The sequence below is a fragment of the Rhamphochromis sp. 'chilingali' genome (genome assembly GCF_963969265.1).
Source record: "Rhamphochromis sp. 'chilingali' genome assembly, chromosome: 12".
NCBI lineage: Eukaryota > Metazoa > Chordata > Actinopteri > Cichliformes > Cichlidae > Rhamphochromis > Rhamphochromis sp. 'chilingali'.
This window is the reverse complement of record NC_137939.1, coordinates 530309-548003: the sequence shown is the minus strand read 5'-3', so window position 1 is coordinate 548003 and position 17695 is coordinate 530309. Positions and strand designations below refer to the sequence as shown.

General features: G+C 38.9%; 3 protein-coding genes across 4 annotated transcripts; 1 reads left to right on the top strand and 2 right to left on the bottom strand.

Moving 5' to 3' along the window:
• Nucleotides 1-74: 74 nt before the first annotated feature.
• tlr9 (toll-like receptor 9) lies at nucleotides 75-4100 on the bottom strand (the record flags this gene model as incomplete). The annotated part of the gene is made up of 3 exons (XM_080899136.1): nucleotides 75-281; nucleotides 377-3385; nucleotides 4080-4100. The coding sequence occupies 3 exons, from the start codon at nucleotides 4098-4100 to the stop codon at nucleotides 75-77; spliced, it is 3237 nt and encodes a 1078-aa protein (XP_080755262.1).
• A 383-nt stretch (nucleotides 4101-4483) lies between these two features.
• LOC308407581 (acylamino-acid-releasing enzyme-like) lies at nucleotides 4484-12235 on the bottom strand (the record flags this gene model as incomplete). Of its 2 annotated transcripts, XM_080899344.1 has the most annotated exons (23): nucleotides 4484-5024; nucleotides 5140-5246; nucleotides 5335-5437; nucleotides 6000-6190; nucleotides 6464-6552; nucleotides 7143-7223; nucleotides 7694-7777; nucleotides 8090-8228; nucleotides 8425-8513; nucleotides 8643-8694; nucleotides 8868-8965; nucleotides 9056-9116; nucleotides 9235-9356; nucleotides 9536-9576; nucleotides 9683-9774; nucleotides 9912-10049; nucleotides 10163-10237; nucleotides 10620-10711; nucleotides 10806-10881; nucleotides 11085-11172; nucleotides 11273-11399; nucleotides 11490-11619; nucleotides 12098-12235. In XM_080899344.1, the coding sequence occupies 23 exons, from the start codon at nucleotides 12107-12109 to the stop codon at nucleotides 4919-4921; spliced, it is 2193 nt and encodes a 730-aa protein (XP_080755470.1). In that variant the 3' UTR covers nucleotides 4484-4918. The 2 variants fall into 2 exon arrangements, with proteins under 2 accessions (XP_080755470.1, XP_080755469.1); XM_080899343.1 differs by lacking the exon at nucleotides 12098-12235 and having other exon boundaries at nucleotides 11490-11697.
• Nucleotides 12236-12524: 289 nt separating this feature from the next.
• Nucleotides 12525-17648, top strand: capza1b (capping actin protein of muscle Z-line subunit alpha 1b). Its single transcript, XM_080899864.1, has 10 exons — nucleotides 12525-12717; nucleotides 14201-14264; nucleotides 14399-14450; nucleotides 14628-14691; nucleotides 14975-15181; nucleotides 15259-15338; nucleotides 15558-15636; nucleotides 15719-15790; nucleotides 15899-15961; nucleotides 16223-17648. The coding sequence occupies exons 1-10, from the start codon at nucleotides 12679-12681 to the stop codon at nucleotides 16361-16363; spliced, it is 861 nt and encodes a 286-aa protein (XP_080755990.1). The 5' UTR covers nucleotides 12525-12678; the 3' UTR covers nucleotides 16364-17648.
• Nucleotides 17649-17695: the final 47 nt, after the last annotated feature.

Sequence of the window (17695 nt, the reverse complement as noted above, 5' to 3'; positions counted from 1 at the left end):
TTGTTAATATTTAGCAATATGAAGGAGGAAGATCTTTGAAATCATGATTGTCTCTGCTAGCATGTAAAAGTAGGTTATATAAAACTTTCACTCATGTTGTTGTCATAAAATTTGAGGTTATCTGATGACAACGCCATTCTCATTTGATTCCAGAAAAGGGGTTGAGCACATGGGTGATGCGGCCATGACAACACAGACTTTCTGCACAATCGTTTTCTCAGCTGAAGGTACTTCAGTTTGGGAAAAATCTTATCCATCAGAACCAGCACAGCTACGTCCACCTTTTTGAGACAGAATTAGGGATAATTTTAGGATTGTGGGTTAAGTTACAGCCACAAAATTTGTGAAAATATACAGGCTGATTTTACGACTTTACCTTCTCATCCAGAAGCCTCTGTTGAACCATGAAGAAGGCCTGGCGGATCACACCATTCACATTTCCGTTAACACCTCTGGACAGCACAAAAATGGTTTTCACACTCCTGTATACTGCATTATGAAGATTCTCTATACATGACAGCCCAGGAATCCAGTCCCTTTCTTCTAAGCATAGACAAAACCTCCTGTGACCAGAGTTCTCCAGATTGACAGTTAACTCGTTGTAAACCCAGTCCCTCACAGCCTGGTTACTGGTGTCAAACACCACAAAGGCATCATATTGATAATGCGAATCGGTCCCAGCTATCTGGGAGTAGCCTTTGTGTCCAGCCCAGAGCACTTGCAGGCAATACCACATATCCCAGCCGTAGAGGTGCTTCAGTAAAGGAAGAACAGTAAACACCAGAGTCATAAATGAACAGGCAACAAAGGCTACACTACCATATATGTCCTGGCAAGAACGCTGGTCCATGGACAGTATGCTCTCACCCTGCTGAGACTCTGGGAATTCACACCGTACATCTGTGGTCAGATAAGGAATGTGTACCGGTGTAGTACTCAAGAAGTCAGCAAGCCAGGAGGTATTGCAGTCACATTTGAAGGGGTTGGCATGCAGGGTGAGATTCTCAAGGCGAGTGCCATTTTTAAAGAGGACAGGAAGATGCTCCCGGTTCAACTCTTTGATCTGATTGTGACTGAGATACAAATGTTTTAGGGACTTTGCGTTATTAAAGAAATCTTCAGGAATATAACTGAGCCGATTGTGACTGAGGTCCAGGAAGGTAAAATTGACTCCAAATATTACTGCATAATTTGGCAGTTTGTAAAGGAAGTTGTGATTCAGGTTCAGGTAATGTAAACTGGTAAGTGCAGAGATGTTTAGCCATGGGAAATAGTTTAGAGAATTGCTGCTGACGATGAGAGCCCTAAGGCTACTTGGGAGGTTACTCAGCACTTCAGATGAGAGCGATTTTAAATGGTTGTTGGAGATGTCCAGGTAGGTTAGATTTGTCAGGTTCTGGAAGAAATTAGTGTACTTGTTGTTGTCAGAGTCCCACATGATGTTCAGGTGATTTCCAGAGAAGTCAAAGTACTTCAAAGAATTGCAGATCAGCCTTTGGTTGATTCGCATCCCGATAGCATTGTTTGCCAGACTTAGAGCTTCCAATTGATTCAAATTTTCAAGGAACTCAAAACGATGGCCCATGCCCCTCATATTGAAATGAAAGTCATTGTTACTGATATCTAATATCTTCAGAGATGAATTAAGTTCCCTGAAAGCATCGTTATAATAAAGATCAAGCCTATTGTAAGACAAATTAAGAAACTCTAAATGTGTCATACCTTCAAACACCCCACCCCTCAGTGCCTGGTTCATGTAATTGAAGGAAAGGTCTAAACAAACGGCATTCTCCATGCCTGAAACCACATGTTTGTTAAGGTACACGATATCATTCTGAGACAGGTCAAATGTCAGCTTATTTTTGCAATGAAAATTTCTCAAGTCCCACAGTGATGTAATTACTGGAAATCTTTTGTCCAGAACATCTGCTCGGTGCTGGAAGCCCAATAGTGTTGGGATATTTGTCACACTGTCTTCTAACATTTCCAAAGCATTTAATGGGTCTGTTTCCCATACACTGTTTCTAGATGTGACGTCTCTATCCATTAGAGTGAGAGGTTGATTATGAAGAGAGCCTGCATACAGGTTTACATCCACAGTCCCAGGTCGTGAAATTGAGCTGCACTCAAGGAAATTAAGCATGTTCTGGGAGAGGTCAACAGAAGTTAGAGAGGGTAACTGTTTGACAAATGTCATATTAAAAGTGTTAATGAAATTCATTCTCAGCTCTATAACTCTTAGACTTTTTAACTTGGAGAGGACTTCAACGCTTTCACCAGAAAATTTTAGGAAAAAGTTGCCACTCAGAAGAAGATATTGCAGATCAGACATGTTGTTAAAATATGGGGAAAGATTAAGTTCTGGAAAAGTCTTCAGTGGTTCATAGTTATAGATAAGGCTCAGCCACTTGACCCCTGTTAGCTCTTTAAAGAAGGTCCCATTTTGCATAGCATGTGCCAGGAGGTTGTCAGAGAGGTCCAATATTTTCAGTTTCTTCAATGGTCTGAAAAGGTCCTTTGGAAATGTTTTCAGAGAGTTTCCCCTCAAACTTAGGATGGTAATGGAGCTGTTTTCAGAATAAAAGGAGTTTGAATGTAGCTTTAGAGACTGATTATGTGGGCATGGAAAGCAGGGCCTTGCAGCATGGTCACAACGTTGGCAATTCCACTCCAAATTTAAGTCCTCCAGGGCAGTCATTTTGAAAAATGCTTTTTCTAAGACTTCTGTGATTGTATTCTCTCTTAAATCCAGACTCTCCAGTGAGAGTGGCAGTCCTTTAGGGATAGCTGTCAAATTATTATACCCTAATGTGAGGTTTTTCAGTTTGGGGAGCTCTTGGAAAACCTTTTCACTGATGTAAAAGGACTGGTTGCACGGGTTTGCATAAAAGCAGTTCTTGCTGAGGAAGAGCTTTTCGAGATGTGGAGTGTTTAGAGGGTAGATAATGTTGAAGATCTGGTTGTTCTCTAGATGAAGAACTTCCAGGCTCGCTGGTAACCATGGTATGTAGGCAAGACTGTTTCCTGACAAATCCAGATGTTTCAGTGTTAGTAGGGGCTTGAAAGCATACCTGGAGATTTTCACTCTGCAAGACCTGTCTTCCAGAGCTCTCGGACTGCCCGGCTGACAGTTGCCCGATAACTTTAGAGTATGCAGATTTGGGACACCTGTGAAAGCATGCGGCCATACTCGGTTTATCTTAGTCCGGCTTAAATCTATGTAAGCTACAGATGTAGCCTTAATGAAGGGGACGTGCTTGAGTGGTCTGTCACTGCAGTCAACTTTAGTTTCATTCAGATTGGTGTCACATGGTAAAAATTTTGTATTTATGGTCTTCACCAGTGGAAAAAGCTGGCTTAGGATGAGGATATTTTTTACCAGAGCCTGAAAAAAAGTCAACAAAATTAAATTCAGTTGCTTACAACAAGTTTGAGGATACCATATAATATACATAATAAAATATTAACACCACCTGCATCCTACAGTACAGTGCAAAAGTCTTGGACAACCCCTCATTTCTTTACATTTTGCTTCCAAGGACAATGAAATAACAGATTCATAACTGACAACTTAACAAAGAACCAATTTCATGGCAAAGAAAACGCGTATAAAATAGTATTTTTGCATCAACGAGGTGATTCTCTGAGAGCCATTAAGTAAAAAAACTGACCTATCCCTGTGTGTCCTTAAAACATTTAAAGGAACTGGACAAAAGAAGAAGTGGTACAGTGTCTGAAAGTCATACCCTTTAGAAATATGGGGGTGTCAAGTAGCCATTCTTTAGTTAGGAAAGCAGGGAGAAAAGGCTGAGGTATGCCAGATCACACAAGAACTGGGCTGAAAATCACTGAAATGACAAGAAAGCTTGTCTAAGAGAGTTCAGAGTGAGAGAAAAAAGATTGACTCGTACAAGCGCGCTTTTAAAAAATAAGAGGTGGCTCAAGACTTACACACAGTACCGTAAATCTAATAGAGCCTTATCAGGTGGTTTACATGTACGTAAATGTTTACACTGCGAGTTCAGACTTCCTAAAATGAAATATGACTTTCAAACAGAATATAATGAAAAGTCACTTACCACAGCGCGTGAAGTATGCATCGTGCTCGTAAGAGCACAGGTTATAAGAGGATGACTGTGCTCACACAAGAAGCAGTTTTCATTATGCAGAAGTGAAAGCAAGTGGTCAGGTATAAAGCAGTCTGATGCAAACCATGTGACCTCTTAAACTCACAAGGGAGATAAACCCCCCCCCCCCCAAAAAAAAAACTTCACAAAAGAATATTTGTCCCATGACAATCACTTCTCAATTCAATAGCCACATTTTATCACTTCATAGGGGGTTTCCTATTGGTGGGAAAAAAAATTGAAAGACTTCCTCAAGTAGCTAGAACTTCTGTTAAAAAAAAGAAATGACATTCGATTTCAGTACTAGTTTCAGGAATGCTCTCAATCAGTAACATGTAAAAATTCAAACACCACAGTGAGTTCACAATTACTTTATTAGGTGAATGAAATCAAAACGGCACGATTTAAAAAGACTGAATATGAAATAAGTTGCCTAAAGTGATTTGACTTTAACAAAAGCAACACGATGTAAAGCCCTTGACTTTACGGATTGTAAAGATTACATAAAGTAATAACAATCAATAAAATGTTTGTCAATCAAAAGTGTTTTGTTAAAACTTACTGGACATCCAGTGGAAACCACCACACCCACAGAAAGATTACAAGTAAAGCAGAGTTTAGACAAAGTGCCTTCTGGTGGGAGAGCACTTTTAATGCTTTGGCTTAAGTTTGAACTTCACACTGTCCTTGAAACAGGAACGTAACATCCCTTACACAAAGTGTCATTCTATCCTTTCATGGCAGCAACAGCAACGTAATCACTATACGGTGTTTTTATCTGAAATGTATCATCACAGACTCAGGTGTTGAATTATCCACAGAGCGATATTCATAAAGCCATCTGATTCAGCATCCACCTTGGAAAGAGAGTGGTTGTTCCCTGGGTACCACAGTAACCTAAGCAACACAAACCAGAGCATTACTGAATGAACAACAGACAAAAATAAGACTCCAGTTATCCCGTCTATATCAGGCATAAGCAATAAAACACGTTACTCAGGACGCCGCTTACCGAACTGGAACCTGCTTTGCTTTGAGTGCTTTGTAATATTCGACTCCTTGCTTGTTAGGTACACGCTTGTCATCTTCTCCTATGGTCAGCAGTACCGGCGTCTTTACCTAGATCAGAAAACACCTTTCATGCTTCATTGTCCAACAACACTTACAAAGACATATCCACAAACCCAAGAGATTTTCAAGGTTATACCTGTGCAACATGCCTAATAGGGGACTTATTCAGCATCTGCTCCCAAACAGCAGGGTCAGGCAGACAGTCTGTACTGTAGTTATAGCCAGCCTCAACCATGCACCTGCAGAAAAAAAAGGAACACAAATTGACTGCTTGACTGCGCCATTTTCTGTTCCTCTTGTATTTGTGTACATTTTGAACACTTCCCTCCGAGCTGATATCATTACAAGCTATAAATTGTAACGATATTTTGTTAATGTTCATTTTTAATCTTGGCATGATGTGAAAAATGTCCGATCTGGAAGTTCAAAAGTACTTCCTCTGTTGTGTTAGAGTAGTGTAATGTAAGCTGTTGGCATTTTCATGTGACACTAATATGAGAGATCTTTGAAAACATACTGATCCCCCTTTTTTTTCTTGCTCCATGTTTGCAATATGTTAAAGGATATTAGATTTGCTATAAGTGCACTTTTATTTAATTGGATTTACAATTACAGGATCAGTCCCCAGTAATTTTTCAATGTCTTTGGCTTTATTGCCCATTCTTACTTCCAGCTGTGGTAACTGAATAGAAGGAGTGTCGCTGCTAAAATGCCACAGTTATGCGGTTGCGTATGAGTTCCCTAAAAATATGCATAAACAAATGTGGGCAAAAGTGTGAGAATATGCATGACAAGACCTACCAGTCTGGTATGTCTGTGCTGCCAATCATGGAGGCCAAGTTGATAACAGGGTTGCGAGCCACACAAGCCTTGTAGAATTCTGGGTACTGTCCGATCAGATGACAGGCCAGGAAACCCCCGTGAGAGCCTCCACAAACTGCCACTTTCTGCACATCGAGGTCGTTACTTTTCAGCACACTTTCAACTGCAAACTGGTGGCGACAAAAGCAGAGAACAAATGTAAAACATTTCAAAGACACATGGACCAAGCAAAAATAAAAGTAGGAGGAGAGAAGAAGGCAAAAGGAGGGAAAACTGAACTGGTGTTATGAGCTTTAAACAGAATGTATCCCAAACACTAAATATCGAAACCAATTAACTCAGTCATGTAAACAAAGCTATCACCATGCAGCAAACAACTGGATGCATGTACAGATATTCAAAACCATGACATGAAAAATATTGTGAGAGTTATGGACACTTACTTGAACATCTTTGACATCCTGGCTGCCAACATTGCCCAGCAGTGAGAGGATATTGTCCTGGCCGTATCCAATGGAGCCACGATAGTTCACTGAAAGTATAAAGCACACTAGGGGTATTGGGATATCCATGTACTGACAATAACTGTGATATGTAAATAATGTAACATGGTAAAGTGACATGGTTATTTTTTTAATCTTGCAATAATAAAACCATTAGTGCTGGATATTTTTGTTTGTAGCAAGTGGAAGTACTACAGAAATGACTGGACACAAAATCCAGATTACAGACTTTTCTAATATAGAAAAAACTATATTGCCAACCAAAGAGGCCTTCCATCTATAAATATATCACCAGAACTAAGTTTAATATAAACATATGAAATCACTTTTGGTTTATCAAATTCTCTAAAATAAGAGGCAACTGCTTAGACTTGTGTTAAGTACATTAATGCATATGTTTTGCCTTATATACATGGTGACCAATTATGGCTACATGTGTAGTCACCCCACAAGTGCCCATTTTGAGCCAGGAAAAACCCTGAATTTGCTGTTCCAAGCCCCAGTCCAAATATTAAAGAGAAAGAGAATCATTCATGTTTTCATAGTCTAAATTAAAGTAATTTAGGGACGACTGTTCTCTTAGCAGGTCTAGTTACTTCACATTCTTATAAGAACTTACCCAGTAATACAGCAAAGCCCATTTTGCACAGCACAGCAACGGAAAGACCCCACTCAGCCACTATCACTGAGTGAGGGCCACCTAGTGAGATAAATATTGAGTTTGTGTTAAAAACCATTGCCTGAGTGTTTGAAACCATAGTTCAAGTGAGGCATGAAAGTAATATGCATGTAGAGTTACAGTATTTACAGTATTACTACTGCATGGACTACAAGCTGTGTCATAAAAGACTATTCTTGGGTATCAGAATAGCGCACTATCGTCATAGCAACCACAATCTTATCAGCAATAGCTCTCGACTGAAAGGAAACAAATCCCAAAACAGATTCAATCCTAAAAGTAAATCCAAAATGGATTAGTATCACAGGGTTATTACTTTCAAATGTAGCTGTATTTCATGTATGTTATTAATACAGAGCATTTACAATATTGATTCTGCTTTTCTGGTATATTTCTCTAAGTAAACATTGCACAACAACTGATAAATACTCCCATTTTTGTCTCTACTGAAAACAAATAATGGTTTAAAAATCAAAATTAAAGAAACAAACCATGAGGAATGACGATAAGAGGCAGCTTCACTCCATCCTTAACCTCCTTTGGTTTGATCAGCAGAGCATCAAAATCAAGGCCCGCTAGAATAGCAAGATTTAAGAGAAGTTTGTGAGCCTTTCTGACATAAAAAAGACAAAACAGTTTTTAGAGGTGTAAACCCAAATATTATAAATATTCAAGAAATATTTACCAACTTAAAGTAAGCATTCCCAAGCTAGTTTTATCCAGCATAGCAACATTGAAACTAATTGCACTGCTGGCATACTGATTACCAAAAAAAACGACTGAACTTTAAGAGTTTGGCTCATTAGATAAAAAAAAAAAAAAGGGACAAATACTACATTTAAAACGATCTCCAATGACTTCAGATTAGATGCTATTAACCATCTTACGATATTGACTGTTGTCTTGGTCTGGAGGAGGGGTGAAGGTCAAAATCTTCCAATCGATTTCTGGCAACGTCGGAGAGTCTTCCAGAGTAACCCAGACAACATCCTCCTCGGACTCCCTGCTTGGGAGGAAACCCACCATCTGTACAAAAGAAATGGCACTGATGTAAGTGACGCAGCCCCAGCTGTGTCACAAAAATTATATATATATATATATATATATATATATATATATATATATATATATATATATATATATATATATATATATATATATATATATATATATATATATGTGTGTGTGTGTGTGTGTGTGTGTTATAAAATGCTGATCCTACCAGATTTGGAGGGCTGTTGGGAGAAGAGCAGTTCACCACCATCAGATCTCTCTCTATGTTCAGCAGACACCAGTTACCAACCTCAGACTCTAAAGGCAAACAATGATCACCATTAGAAACAGCTTAAAACACACACTGAAGTGGTTCTAGAACAATATAGGTTATTATTAACTAACTAACCAAATACTTAAAAACCCTAAGTATATCTCGTGACTCACTTGCAGTCAGAGAGGTGATGCTCCCTGTGCTTATATCCACCATCAAGAGATCCTAAAAAGAGCAAAAACATATGACAATAACATTTTTTTTGCATACAAACGAAAAATTCTCATTATTTGCAAACTGTTAAATAACTGAAATATATATGAAAAAGGTGATATTAACCCTTAATGTGTATTTTTTCCCCTCACAATATCAAGAAATTTCCCAGACAGTAACTTTACCTTGAGGCTGCGCTGAGGGCAAGAAATAATAACACGCTGACTATCAGCTGACCAGCACTGAGGGGACAACTGACAACTGTAGATACCGGTAAAGCCATCTGCACAGCCAAACATTAATCATTTTTTAATATAAATATATGCAGTTTTATATACAGAAAAAAAAATGGTGACCACTATGTATTCCCTACCCTCTCCAGGTCGCTTCACGACATCCACCACCACCGAGGTCTTCTTAGTATACCAGTCATACTAGTATTAAAAGAGAAAAGCAAGAGCTAAGCCAATGAACAGAAATTTAAGGAAAGCTAATTTCATAAGAAGGGAAAGTTAGCACATTTGGTTGAAAAAAGGCCAGATTCAGTTTTACCATACACAGCCTGTTGCACTGCATGTGTGGTCCATAGACAGAACACTCTAGGTAGACAATTCGACACTGGTCCGGGCTAAGCCTGGGAGAGCACACTGCGCTGGTGCCTGATGAAAGCTGCTCTGATGGGCACAACAAACACATACATATGTACATGAACAACCTTTTACAGCTGGGTCCATAACACAATAGATTAAACATAAGTGGAACTGCATTTCTACTTAACTGGATATGATAACTTCAACTTAACTTGTGTTCATAAAATAGGTCTGAATGATAGAAATAACACAAATCCACTCACCACATTTCCCACCAGTAAGATCCACGTAGAACAAAGATGACCTGACAGAGAAAAATGAAACATAAACGACTTACAGTATTAGCTTATGAGGGTATTTATGACTGATCAGCTGTGCAGTCTGACTTGATCGTTGTAAACTGTCATCACCTCCTGTTGGGGCAGTACTTGAGGCCAAGTCTGAAAGGCTCATGCCACCAGCCTACAAAAACCACACCTGTGTCACCTGGAGCCCAAAATGCCTGCAAATACAGAAAAAGTGTGATACCAAGAGTAAAAGAGAGAAAGAACAAAATATTATGAGGATACTTGAAGAGTGTAAACATTAAAGAAAAGCATACACCAAATGGAAAAAAGAAAAAAAAACTATTGCACTAACCTGCCCTGGTGAGATATCTTCAGGCACTCCTTCCAACACAGAAACATTGCTTCCCTCGATGTCCAAAACACAAAGCACAGGACAGCTCTTACTAACCAAAGTCTCTCCCCAGTCCTCATGGAAGACAAACTGCTCCCCCTGCAGGAAGAAGATGGGAAAATTTAAACTAACGAGGAAAAGAACTTAAGACCAGAATTAAACCTTTGAACTGTGAAAATATTTTCAGTTTCGGGAATATTAGCTCCATTCACTTTTACAGCCTCCTTTTTCTCAGTTCTCAAGGTCTCGTCCTCATCTCCAATAGAAGACAACTCTGGAGACTCAGTCTATAAGGAGAATATGGAACATAGAATGGTTAATACTTATTAACTACTAGTCATTTCTGTTGTTTCACATTCAATTATACAGTGAATTAACTCTCTAGAGAGGAGACAGTAAACACACTCCACTGCAACTGCATAACAATCAGTATTGTTATGGGATTTTGCTTTTGAATAGCAAGGAAAAAGACATATCTTTTAATAAGTTTACAATATTGTTTATGACTGAAAAGTAAGCTTTCTTTCAATGACATTCAACGACTTTTGAGAGTACTTTCATCTCTTTGGTGTGAGTGCAAATATGTCAAAGTCATTAGTTCATTTTTTTTATTTTTCCAGAATCCAACATATATTTCATGCTTTTTAATTTGTTTTAATACAAACAGACCTGGAAGAAAGATTCTGCTGTTGGTCTTTTTCTTTCTGCCACATATAAGAGGTGGGTCTCAGAGTGAGACCAAACCAAGCAGCCAAACTGGTCTAAGGATGAAAAATAACCCACACACAAAAGTTTAAATTTAAGATATTTAGGAAAAACAACAAGCACCAAAGATTTTACAACAAGATGACTTACCATCTTCATAAACTTTGCCATGCTTCTTTAAGGCTGTCAGATCTATGCTCTTCACCTTAATGTTTTTACTCCAGATCTGAAAGGCCACAAGCAGGTAAGTAGAAGAACATTCAAGTTAAAGTCCGATTTTTTCTAATGTAAGCTAACACACAGTTTCCCATGGTGTTGCCATGGAAAATAAGAGACTAACACAGTAGGAGAAATAAAATGCTAAAGTGGAACAAAGACAAATAAAGAGCAGGTGTGAAACTCAGTGCTGACACTGAGCCAGACACACACCTCCAGAAACTGTTTATCTTTCCCTTGAACCGTGCATTCTCTGACAACTGCCTTCATTTCACCAGAAGGAGAATCCTTACTTAGCACCCTGACAGGAGACACAAATGAGAATATATTGTTGTATCTGCTCAGAAAGTATGACAGTATTTGTAGCCAAACAATAGATCAAATATGAAAGTGATACATACTCTCCTTTGATCTCAGTGCAGTTTCCCGAGGCTCCAGAGTAGACCACTGACTTGTCATCGTGAAATACAATGTACTGCCTGCAAAACTTAACAGTCTCATTCCTCTCCAGATCCCGCTGGTTCCATTCTGCAGAAGAAAATAACCACATAAAAATATAATTAACGTGCATCATTACATGCAAATCTGACCGTGTTACGTGCAGCACATTAGGTGTACCTGTGTAAATGTTGCTGTATTTGCCTCCATACTGAGAAGTGATTACGGGTCCCACATCTGCTCTGGTCAAAGATGGATAGAGGCTGAGCTCTTTATAGAGCTTGGCAATTTCCTTCGCACTGGTTACCACCTGACAGCACACAGCAGAAAAACTCACATTACGTCTCAGTGACAGAAGCTGTCCAACAGCTAACAATGCCCTGTTCATCTTGTTGCTACGAGGCTAACCATCAGGGTAAAGTTTGTAGGCTATCACTCACTATTTACCGCTAAAAAAAAGGAAACCAGATGTTAAACATATGTCAAAATAAAGCAACACCCATGCCTTCGACAAAGAAACCAATTAAAACAGTTTGTTTGCTTCGAGTAGCATTTGTCCGATTTAACAGTATCCACATGACCAGGAACTTCCTGCAGAAGAAAACAACTGAATCACTGTCCGACTGCTAGCTTGACTCGGAAGCTGGCTAACGTTAGTCAGTTATTACAAAAAAATCGTGACAGCGTAATTACCGCCCGCAACACATTTGCACCTATTTAGTAACAGATTTTTGAACACAAAATCCACACATGATCAACGTCAGCCGTCAGTTCCACTTAAATCATACCTGCGACTCCATAATAGCAACGGTGTGTGTCGCTAGTCTGTAAATATCAACCAGTTAGCAACACAAAGAATGAAAGCGCCACTACAAAGCGAGCCATAAAGTACCCGTTACCGCTTCCTGCTGCCCCTTATCAAATAAAATACTTGATAAACAGTTTCTGAATGAATCAAAGCATCGTTATTAAGTTAATGAATACATATTAATTTTAAACGAATAAAAGCACTCTAAAATGTGTTGCCGACAACTTAGAACGCTGTTCACTAAACAGAGGTGTTAAGCATATACTTTTATTTTGTAAAACAATTGCTATTGTGATACTTAACAGGAAGCAGCACACAGCAAGTAAGGAACTTTTTAGATGCCCACTTGCACTGTTAAAACTACTTTTACACTACTTTACATAGTGTTAAATTAAATATCTTAACTATCTAATTGTATATGATAAGAGAGAAACGTATATGGGGAAAATAGGTGATTACATAACTTTATGAGTAGTATTTTTATTTAATCCCTGTGTGCATGACAGCTACTGCTCTGGTCTTGTCAGTCAGCTGTGGTAGGTGGGGTCACAAAGAGCCAAGATGGCTGATTTTGAGGAGCCGCTGTCAGATGAAGAGAAGGTTTGGAGACTCTTTAATTCTTTGCTCAGCAACATTTTTCTCATTTATAAATGGGCTCACCTGTTATATATTTATGTGAAATTTGGAAAGAGAATGGTAGTTTTTGTTCTGATGTAGAAATTATAAACTTCTGTTTTAAGCTACCGTGAGCTAACTAGCCAACGCTAGTTAGTTGGCTAGCAGCTACAGAAGCAAACATCCATTCATTGAGGGTTTAACCATTTTGGTGCTGAAAAAATGTTTAGAATAAAATTAAATTAAAATAAAAGTATCACGACTAGTTTCCAACTAGTGTGACAATGTCCATGCCAGTGATAATCACAGAGAGGGCTGTGTGTTCCTCCTATAGCGTTCGCTAACATTAGCAGCTACCATTACTTTGCCTTCGATTTCTGGGTCAAACAGATTCAGTTGCAGCTCAAATACTTATGTTTGCATCACATGACTTAAGATCAGGATTCAGGTGCCTAGAGTTAAGATGAAGCCTGACGGTGTCACTATTCGCAACGCCAGTTAGAGGCATGCATTTCAGCATTGTCGTTCTTTGAGAAAGGGTAACTGCTGTAGGGTAAGGCATCTGAACAGGAAGACAAAGTGGCGACAACATTCTTCTGATAACATCAATCTGTTGCCATTCAGGTAGGAAAACAAAGGGCGAGATGACATTTTGCTTACGAGGAACTGACAAGCAGTGTTTAAATTCAGTGTCCACTTCAAATGACAGTCTGTCCTTTATTTAGTAAAACTTGCTCTCTGCTAGGTTAAAGTCTCGACTGTTGCAAAAGACATGGGAGCTTTAAAGTTACACTGACTTTTTCACAAGAAAAGCTAGCAACCTAATTCAAAATCAGTAACAAAACCGGTTGTTAATTGGAATGTTAAATTTGTTAAAATGTGGTTACTTACTTGAGCCAAAATGGCAAAAGCTACAAGAATGTTAGGAATTACCCCACAGATTGAAACCAAGTCACTGTACAGAATATTTGCCTTCAAACGTGTCTAATAAATGCCAGAATGAGTACAACATGGGGGTTACAGACGCCAGGCTAATCAGACATTGACAAGTCTGGGTTTGGCAGTCGTTCCGATATTACAGACTTTGTACCAGGGAGGTGAGAGATTAAAGATCCAGTGGGTAATGACAGGAAAATGTGGGATTGCAGTGAACCAGTAGACCTCAGCAGAAATCCCCTCCTACCTTTCCCATGAAATAAAATGTTATTATATATTTTTTAAACTGTGTAAAATAGGTTTTCATTTACTCAAACATAAGATATTTTTGTCTATAAAATGGCAATAAATGAGAGAAAATCATGTTTTGTTTTGCTTAAAAAATACAACAAGCTTATTGCCTATTCCACATCACATGCTGTAATGTGAATTACCATGTATACGGACCTTGCAAAGGCCCAGTCTGAGTCAGAAAAAGCCCTCATTACTTTGATGGCTGAATTAATTGGTGGCATTAAATTTTTGTCTGCAGGTCCGCATAGCCGCCAACTTTGTGACACATGCCCCCCCTGGAGAGTTCAATGAAGTCTTCAATGGTAAGAAGCAGATGTAGAAAGATGTCTTTGATAATATTACTGACTTATGTATTATACTTTGCTTCGAACAATAAGAATAACTTTCTGTCTCTTGAGAGATCTATCCAAACGTTGGTTTATTTTACTCTTTGTAGATGTGCGGCTTCTCCTCAGCAATGACAATCTTCTTAGGGAGGGGGCTTCACAGTAAGTGCTGCTTAGTTACGCATATTCAGGAAATGGGTTACAAAAGTTTCCATATGGGAAATTTTTCATTTCAGAGATGTTTGTCATTCCTTATATCTTTAAGGCACTTTTTTGAAATACATTTGATGCCATATTATTAATATATACTTTGTTTTTCTGCCGATTTTCTTCCTCCAGCTCCTTTGCCCAGTACAACATGGATCAATTTACACCTGCCAAGTTAGAGGGATATGATGAGCCGGTATGTTGGGACTTTTGAAATCATTCATTTCAATCGATCATTTTTTTTGGGCTCCCCTGAAGCGTTAGTTGATCACGTTTTGATTCATCAGTTGATCATGAGAAAGATCTGAGTACTTCTGTGTGATGTGCATTTATTTCCAGCCCTAAAACAATTTTCTGATGAGCCCTAAATATAAAACCAGGCAACTAAGAAAATCTTGGTTCAAGTGCAGTCGTTTTCATTTTAGGTGAGCAAATACGTGCAACAGCGTTATTCACTCTTTCTTATTCCTTCATTTAAGGTCCTGATCACAGAGCATGGTGACTTGGGTCAGGGACATTTCCTCGATCCTCGCAACTGTTTATCGTTCCGTTTCGACCACCTAAGAAAAGAAGTGAGCGACGTGCAGCCATACGAAGGAGAGACAGCCCTGAGAAGTTGGAGAGATGCCTGTGATACTGCCCTTAGTGCCTATGTCAAAGAGCACTACCCTACTGGAGTCTGTACGGTAAGGTGCATTTAAAACAATATGGTCATTATAGACAACATTGCCTGCTGTTTACCCATAACATCTATGTGTTGCAGGTATATGGGAAAACAGTTGATGGTCAGCAAACGATCATAGCCTGCATTGAAGGACATCAGTTTCAACCCAAAAACTTTTGGTATAGTGTACATCCTGAAAACAGCAGATAAAAAATGCATATGTGAATATATCTAAATATAATAGAATATTTTATTTTTCATAATGTGGCTCTGTCACAGAAATGCTTAGAAATATAGTCTTCTGGGTAAAGGGGGAATATTAGGTACTTATTCAGTGCTTTTCGCTTCCTGATGATCCTGTTTGTAACACAAGTCTTCTTTTATTTTCCCTGACAAAGGAATGGTCGCTGCAGGTCAGAGTGGAAGCTTACCATTGGTCAGTCCACTGCTCAGGTGGTAGGAGTATTGAAAATCCAGGTCAGTGTACACATTGTCATAAATAAGGAGAAATATTGTTGCAAAATATTGGTTTGATAATGAACTTTTTTTTAAATTGCAGGTGCACTATTATGAAGATGGGAATGTGCAACTGGTTAGCCACAAGGAGGTAGAAGACTCCATACCAGTGACTGTAAGTACAAATATTAGTCTGTGTGTGTCAACAATGTGCGCTGTAGTCGTCTGACTGTGACAGCTTTGTGTGAAGACAAAAGATGTCTCTCACTTTTTTTTTTGACAGAATGAGATCCAGACAGCTAAGGAATTTGTTGACATTATTGAGAATGCAGAAAATGACTACCAGGTGAGCTAGCTTTTGCTGACTACATGGTTTATGTACTGCCTTAAAAATAAGTGTTACCTGTAACATTTTGAATTTTTAAAAAAGGAAAAACATCAAATCAAATCAAATCACTTTTATTGTCACATCACATGTGCAGGTACATTGGTACAGCACATGTGAGTGAAATTCTTGTGTGCGAGCTTCACAAGCAACAGAGTTGTGCAAAATACAATAATGTAAACACAACTGATGTTTGTTTCCCTTCTGCTTTTGCTCCCTCAGACTGCTATCAGTGAGAACTACCAGACCATGTCTGATACGACCTTTAAGGCCCTGCGTCGTCAGCTGCCTGTCACACGCACAAAGATTGATTGGAATAAGATTCTAAGTTACAAGATTGGCAAGGAGATGCAGAATGCTTAAAGCAAGGCCGGGGACTGACCAGGGAGATGCATGCTCCTGCTGGCCCACAACCCACCTGTACCTGCGCAAGGACTAACCAAAGCAAAACTATATCGATATGGGGCAAGGGAAAAAAAGAAAACAAAAAAAATATAACTAAAGGTGTCTGGACTGTTAGGCACAGATGTCTGTCTGTTTGCAGGAATGTTCAATTATGGAAATAATCATGGTTTAGAGAAAATGGTTGTATGTTTGGACAGGGCTGTGCTCAGGACTGCAGCATTAAGTAAATTTCCTCAGCCATCTAAGGATCACAGACCTTCTTAGAAGCTAGTATGAGAAGTTGTGTGTATATATTCTTATTCTTAGTAAAACTGATGTAGAACTATTACAGTTCTCAGCACACACAGAAGGAACCCAGATGCACAAAGCAGCTCATGAGAGAAATCAAGCACACCATCACCTATCAGGGTTTGTTTTTAAGAGATTTTGTGTCATTGTGGTGCGATGAATTAGAACTCGAGTACATGAGTAAAATCAAAATATTGAGTAGCCATTATCTGCCGTGACTGTCCAATACCAAGCTGGCAGTCTTTTTGAAGGGACATGGGGCTTAGTTACACACTGCAAACAAAACTGAAGCATATTTATTCCTGTTGCAAACATTTAAAAATGGCACAATCCTTAGCATAGCTCTGTTCCTGCACCTATGTGGTTGTCAGTATGTGTTACAGCCAAGGGAATGTTGTTTTCTGTTGTGATCCACTGATGGTCTCTCCACCCATGCAAGCTATGACGACTGAAATTAGAGCAACTTCTATGACGCTGCATCTGCAATACATTCTGTTCTTACTTTGGCAACACCCTCATTGCTGTACAGCTTTTCCTTTGTATAGAGGAAAACTTATATACTCACATTAACCAAGATTTATTTGCCAAAATCTCTTTCCTATGGTAAAGATCTCCATCTTCCCATCCACGTATGCAAATATCTATTTTAATACACAAGTTTTTGTTGGGAGTCTTCGAAAATCGCTCTGTTAACTGCAACAAACTGTTTGTGTAGTGGCCGGCGCCAAGTGGACAGAGCAGCTGCCACATGAGGCACGATCTTACTGTAAATGACTTCTGTAAGGCCACATCATATACTGTTTTGCATCACTTCTGAGTAGGCAGACTCCAGATCAGTTACTTGTTAGCTATATTATGTGCTGTATCTAAACCTTACAATACAAAACTGTGTGCCGATCAGTGAACGTCAATACTGTACTGCCCCATTCTGTTCAAATAAAGAGATTGAACGTGACAGAGTTTTATTTCGTTCTCTGCTCCTGATACAAAAAGTTAGATGGC